Below are 7,253 nucleotides of genomic sequence, written 5' to 3' on the forward strand. Positions count from 1 at the left end.
TAAACAAGAAATAACAAAGTAAAATTGAAAAGATTTTTTATTGCTTTTCATATTTTTTTTTAAGTATTTGTTTTTATTTAATTTAAACGTTATTGCCCTTATATGTTCTTAGTTCTCAAAACTGCAATTAAAAAGAAAAAAGTATTCCGTTGTTTCCATGATGTTCACTAAACAACATGTGCCGCCGACCTGCCTTCACTGTTGCGCCGCGCTTGAATTTACGATACTTTCGTTCGGAAGACGGCAGTATGCAGGCATACACGTGGATGGCAGCGAGAGTTTCTGCATTCAGAGTCCTGACTCTAGTCTGTGTGTCATCGCAGCGGGTTAAAGCACCCCTACCGGTGTTTACAGCCCACAACTTCTCTTTCTTCAGTCCATGTACCTCTGTGCTCGCCAAGGTTTTAATGTCAAGACGAGCTAACAGCAGGAGGATGTCACAGTCCTTGGCGCAGCGGATGGTCTGGGTAGATCTGGAGGTAAACAGCAGCAGATAAACACAATAAACAATATTAATCACTCAGTCGCTTTTAAGTCATGATCAAGATTTTTTAGCCTGTATGATCGAGTTTGACAGCTGGCTTTATGCTGAAAGAATTTGCATGTTTTTTTTTATAATATACGTTATGTAAATATAACGTTAGCAAGTCCAATACAAATTCTGTTCATGCCAAAAGGTCTTTGCGCAAGATTTAGAACCGTCACTGCAGCTGCTGACCTGCTTGTTTACCAGTTTTTGCATAGTTTTGGTTTCTGGTTCCACCCTACGCAGGAATTTTTTATCCAGGAATTTTTTACAGTTAAATATTGGCTGAAGTCCTCACAGTGATTGTGCAGTTATAGGATTGACATGTTTTCAGTGTTGCAAATTAATGCCACTCTACTTCGTGTTTCAGATGACAGGGCTGGATATAGAGAAGGACCAGATTATTGAGATGGCTTGCATCATCACAGATTCGGATCTGAACATCGTTGCAGAGGTGGTTTTTTTCCCATTGCATAAAAGCATAAACAGCATAAGTCCCATGCAGTTTGAATTAGAGTTTGTGGCTTTACTTGTCTTGTAGTTTTAAGGGTGATCTACATACCAGTGTACACGTATAAATTGACATAATTGGCTTTTTAGTTAAGTTTATTTATAAAGCATATTTAAAACAACAAATACTATACAAAAGTAAAGCTGAGCAATTATGTAAAAAAGATGGCAATGATTTACAGCTAGAAAATTGTTGGTTGTTGTTGTTGTTAGGGGCCAAATCTGATAATCAACCAACCAGACGAGCTGCTCGATGGCATGTCAGACTGGTGCAAAGAGCATCATGGGAAGGTTAGTAGTACAGACCGATGCACCTGCTGAGTGTTTCCTGTTGTGTGAATGAGCCTGTCTGTGCTTGATGAGTGTTGTGTGATGGTGTTCCTGTTTGATGTGCCAGTCAGGGTTGACTCAGGCTGTCAGGGACAGTCACATCAGTCTCCAGCAGGCGGAGTATGAATTCCTGTCTTTCATCCGACAGCACACACCACCCGGACAGTGTCCTCTCGCAGGTAACCAACCACACCAGCTGAAGTTGTTTCTTTTTTATGGTACAGGTGTAAAATATTATGGAAGCTTATGTCTGCCATGGAATAAAAATACTTAAAAGGGTAATGTGACTTTTGGTCTCACGATACCTGACTTTTTTTCCCCTCATAAATTCAAGTTTACATCTTATTTTTCTTAATAATTACGAGTTATAAACTTACATTAACATCTTACTATTCTGATGTTTCTGTTGTGGAATAAAAAATTAAAAAAGGTGATGGTGACTTTTTTCCATTCAGAATTGCAAGTTATAAATTCAAATTAAGTTTGAGTTATTACAAGTTATAATAATTTCACACTTTTATTATTCAGATTTCATATAATTGCATATCATTTCAGACTTCTACACAATTCTGAAGTTCTTGAAATAAATCTGAATTGTGATGTATGAACTGCTTCTTTATGCTACAGAGAGTTTGTGTGGTTCTTCCTCCACAGGGAACTCTGTTCACGCTGATAAGAAGTTTCTGGATAAGTACATGCCACAGTTCATGCGACATCTGCACTATCGTATCATAGACGTGAGCTCAATTAAAGAGCTGTGCAGGTATGTTCCCCATTTAGGTTTAATCAGATGACCGGACGACCGCTGTTGCCACATTAATGCATGCAGACGTGCTTCAGCATGAACTAAAGAGACTATTTTCAAAAGTACAGGAAGAAGGTGGGCATGTCAAAATACTTTCTCCTTTTTCCCCCCATTCTGTTGCTTAGACGATGGTATCCAGAGGAGTACAGTGTCGCACCGAAGAAAAAGTCTTCGCACAGGTCTGTGTACATCACACAGGTGTTCCACAGCTATATTATTGAATGGCACATTTAGCATAGCAAAGGATCCTTTGATGTACTCCTTAAATATTTAAGCCTAAAGAAGAGCTGTTTTGTCTAATCTCAGAATAATGTTGTGTCTGTTTGAATTTTCAGAGCGCTGGAAGACATCCAGGAGAGCATCAAAGAACTGAAGTTTTACAGAGTCAATGTTTTTAAAGTGAAGGGGAAGAGAAAAATAGTCCAAAATGGTGATAAGACATCTGCGAACTAATCTGCAAGCTGATCTGAGTGGTTTTAGGATCTTGTGCCGAATTCTCACATTTGGATGAAAGCCTGTGCGAATATTTGAGAGAATGAGCGTGAGAAGCTTCACGTTGACTTCACCAGTGTTTGTTTCCTGTTTTATTTGTTGACTTTGCAAATGGTTTAGTTTAAACAGAGAGAGAGTGAGAGAGAAGTCAAAAAAAAAAAACAATTATGCAAATAACTCTGTTTTGAACAAAGTACCATTTTATCCCTTGTGTTTTCCACGTTAGAAATATGATTTGTTGCTGGATCATGTCAGTGTGTAGTAAAGAAACAAAAGTGTGATTGTGTTCTTCAGTCTGAGAGTGTTTTCATTACACCCCTTGTATGTTTTTGTGTGTGTGTGTGTGTGTTTGTTTTAAATAAAAATCATTTGTTGCTGAATTTGGAGAGTGTTCAATGTGATTTTGCTGAAAATTTGTTGCTTTCCTATACATTTTCCTATATTTCCTACAGTAACCTCTATCATACGGCAGATGGCAGTATACATTCAGGTAATATCTGGAGCACGTTTGCACGGATGATTTAGTAGAGTTGTCCAGTGAAAATATAAAGTTTTTGAGGTCTTATATCCAGGTTCAGTATACGCGTAAAATAATATTAAATGGAGGAAAAAAGTGAGGATATTTTATTATCTGGAATCAAATGGAAAAGTTGGCTGAATGCAACTAACATATTGTATTTTCACAAATTCAGTTTCCGAATTCAGGCCTTTTTTATGGCGGGTGGATGGACGGGAGGACTTAGTGACGTCACCCTACACGGAAAGTTGTTTGAGGGAGTTCGTTACAAAGACTGAACTTACAAAGACTTAACTGAAGAGTAATGTGCGTTTGCGAATCTTGAAACAAATGTATATTAAGAAAGTAAATGGGACCAAACCGCTCAGTGATTCAAGTTTTTGTTGTGACGAGAGTTTGACAGTTTTCTAATCCAGTATTTTGAACTTGACATGGTCTGTTATTTGCTCAACTAGTAAAACAAAGCATGCAGGGGTGTCATTGCCTCTTAAACGCTCTGCCGAGGTTGGTAAATGTTGCTCTCAAAAGTCACTTTGTGTTTTATGCTGTTTTAATGTGGCAGGGACTGCTGGGACTTCAAATGCTGTTTGATTGGATCAGCCCAAGGTAACATGAGCACTCTGTCTGTCACTGCTGCCACTGGAGGATCGCAGGTTTGATTCTACAAGGGAAACTTTAAATAGAAAGACACTGGGCCCATGCATAAACCATGTTCTGTAGCTTCTCTCATCTCTCCCCCTCAGAATCTTTCTCCCAGAGGATGAAGAATATCTTCATTTGTGTTCAGGATACACAGCACTCATCTGGACATCTCTTTGTGACACTGAGTGTTTGCTCTGGTCTGGTCAGATGATTTAGAAACATTTAATCATTTAGCAGTTGCTTTTATCCAAAGCAACTCACAAATTAATAAACATCGCAAGACATTTCTCAAAAGACCCAATCATATTTGTAGTACAAATTTTCAAGTTTAAGATAAAGTAGTTGAAAATATACTTATTATATGTAATGGTTTTGTTTATGGTTGTGGATTAAGTAAGTCCTCATCAGGTTCTTTAAAATTCTGATGATCTCAACAGATCAGGTGAAGACTTTCATTCCACTCAAGGGAATATAGAAAGTCAAGGTTCTGTAAAGCAGCTTTGTACTATGTTGTGAGGAAGCAAACGAAAACCTTTTTAAATTTTACACAAAATGCTTTTCATTATTTGGAAAACCATCTATGTACTTGTCCTCTTAAAAATTAAGAACTCTATAACCTGCAATGCAACAGTAACAATTATTTATCATTTCAAAGAACCATATGCAGAGAGCTCTTTAGTGCATCTAATGTAAAATAGAAAGCAACCTTCATTTTTAAAGACTCTACAGTCTCTGACATGGTAAATGTCAGCTGCAGAAGAAATAGGTTCAATCTGCAGGTATACCAAGGCCACCCAAAACCCAGTGGACCAGACCATTCTGAGGAGCCAAAACTTCAACCAGTCCAGATAGATACCTTTTCTTAAGTGCTCATTCACCTAATCACGATTGTTTATGATGCAACAAATTTCTTCTATAAAATCTTCTAACCTGTTTAGCATGTTCTAGTGTGTGCTTGAAAATTGTAGCCTAGATAAAGTAATATATAATGATGTGTGATTGTTAGTCATTGTTTCTTCTGAAATGGCTTTGTATACTCAGGTGGGTATGTGTTCAGGCCACGTTGGGTTGGACTTCTGATTATTTCTAAATGGCCTAGCATACGAGGAATTTCCTGAGGGTGCCTGATGACTCAAATAAAAGAGATAATTATGACTTTTGGAGTGGATGAATGCAGTGTATCAGCTTTTCATACACCAGAGTAAAAACATTCTCCATGCTCACACACCGACCATAAAGTGGATTCTCTGGACCAAAAAGATAGTTTTCCAACCATTTAAAACTGTAATTTATCTATTTATGCTCTTTTAATTGCTTACTCTTGTATTTCTCCTATTTGCATCCATTCAAGAGCAGAAACAAGAAAGTCTGGATCGTGACGATGGCCTAAGAGCAGATCAATCCATCATGAATTCATAACCCTGAAACAACAGGAGCTCACGTAATTACTGACGAAGCCTTGTAATTGATCACTTTTATTCTGACAGGCTCTTTACACTCATTAAAGGTTCATTAAATTTATGCTCTGAAAAATAGCTCACATTTACGCTAATTTTATTACCTGCCAATTTTTTAGCACTTGAATTGAGTTGGTTTTAGGTAGACCTTATTATCACTGAATGCTCCTTGCGTTGATATTCCTATTTTTGAAATATCCAAAAAGAATACAGCTAGTGTCTTCATAGCTGTAAGTGGAAACTTTGTGTTATTTGTTATTTTTCATTATTTGCAGTGAGACATTTTACATCTCCTGAAGCCCTGACACAGATGAGATATGGATCAGATCGGCTTTGATCAGACCTCTAAATCAAAGGTGAACTCTGAACATGAATCTCACAGACGTTTGTGAAACATGCCAGGTGAGATAAGGTGTGTTTTTATAAGTTTCAACTATGTAAGTATTAACATTTCACCTGCATTTCATCGTAAGTAAGCATAATTTGAGCTGTTGTTTGGCAGTATATATGGGATGACATTTAGCTGGAAAATGAGTCTTAAGCACCATGAATTTCTGCATCCATCATTTGTCATTGTAAACCCAATCCAGTGGAAGAATGTTGGTCTTAAAGCATTTAGCTCTATTATGCTGTCAGTCAGCGCTGATGTCAGCATTGTTCTCTAGTCCTGCCTGCCAGTCCAGACCTTTATGAGGAGAGTTTGTCCAGCCAGGCCAAAGTGACAGACGCCACTCAGATACTCCCACCTGCAGACCCGCAACACTGACTGACAGAAATGTTCTGTGCTTGACAATACAGACACATATTGTAAGTATTAGCAGTATTAGCTGTTGTTTTATTAATGTAAACAGTTTAATCACTACGTGTTTGTGTAATGACATTTAGACATTCATATTGAGTGTGCAAATATATATATAATTTGGGAATAAACATTATTTTCCTAATTTTATCTACAGGAGTGGGTTTGATGCGAGCCGAGCATCTGTCACTTGGCACAGATCTGTTCGCAATACTCAAAACCTTCCTTTGAAATATGACCTGAAGTTTCATCATTGCAGTTGATTTAAGGTGAAGCATCATTAATAACAGGTATGTTTGGAGTGAAAAAATAGAAGAAAATTGTGTGGGGTAAAACAGGAGCACTGCAAAAATCCAAACTGCAGGAGCCTGAGGGAATTGTCCTTTAATGAAAGGAAAAATAGGCCACGTTACATGCTAAGTGAGAACAGGATTAGATGTGCAGAGAACAAGAGAAGTTGAAAGGAACAGGTCATGTGGTTATTCAAGGTTGTTCTGCTTGGAAACTTTTGCAGAAGTCTGACAGAGCACATTCAAACCACAAAATTCAGCTTTATACTTTCAGGCCATTTTAAATTTAATGAGGTGAACCAGGTCAGAAAATGATACGTCTGTTAAATCAGCTGTATTCAGCAGTGTCTGTCTGGATGTTTTCTTAGCAGAATAGAATAGAATAAAATAAAAGTTGACTGAAAAAAAAAAACTTGTTTAATTTCAGCAACATTCTAATTTTCATTTAGTTTCTCTTACTAACTAAAACTAAAACTGAAAGAAACGTACTGCATAGATATATGTAAAAAAAAAAAATAATAATAATGACAAAACACAATTATTAAAACTTTAAAATTAAAACAAAATATGTAAATATTTTAAAATTAAAAACTAATTTGTGGTTGGATAAAGTCTGGAAGTCGTGGCCTATGGTTAGAGAGTCAGACTCGCAATCGAAGGGTTGTGAGTTCGAGTCTCGGGCTGGCAGGAATTGTGGGTGGGGGAGTGCATGTACAGTTCTCTCTCCACCCTCAATACCACGACTTAGGTGCCCTTGAGCAAGGCCTCAAATCCCCAACTGCTCCCCGGGTGCCGCAGCATAAATGGCTGCCCACTGCTCCGGGTGTGTGTTCACAGTGTGTGTGTGTGTGTTCACTGCTCTGTGTGTGTGCACTTCGGATGGGT

The 7,253-nt window shown here is 37.7% G+C and overlaps 1 protein-coding gene across 1 annotated transcript; it reads left to right on the plus strand.

The window, feature by feature from the left end:
• The first annotated feature begins 225 nt into the window (after positions 1–225).
• smfn (small fragment nuclease) lies at positions 226–3,049 on the plus strand. The gene is made up of 7 exons (XM_059538779.1): positions 226–479; positions 897–980; positions 1,250–1,327; positions 1,434–1,545; positions 2,021–2,129; positions 2,297–2,350; positions 2,507–3,049. The coding sequence occupies exons 1-7, from the start codon at positions 249–251 to the stop codon at positions 2,622–2,624; spliced, it is 786 nt and encodes a 261-aa protein (XP_059394762.1). The 5' UTR covers positions 226–248; the 3' UTR covers positions 2,625–3,049.
• Positions 3,050–7,253: the final 4,204 nt, after the last annotated feature.

The sequence above is a fragment of the Carassius carassius genome, chromosome 45, assembly GCF_963082965.1.
Source record: "Carassius carassius chromosome 45, fCarCar2.1, whole genome shotgun sequence".
Taxonomy (NCBI): domain Eukaryota; kingdom Metazoa; phylum Chordata; class Actinopteri; order Cypriniformes; family Cyprinidae; genus Carassius; species Carassius carassius.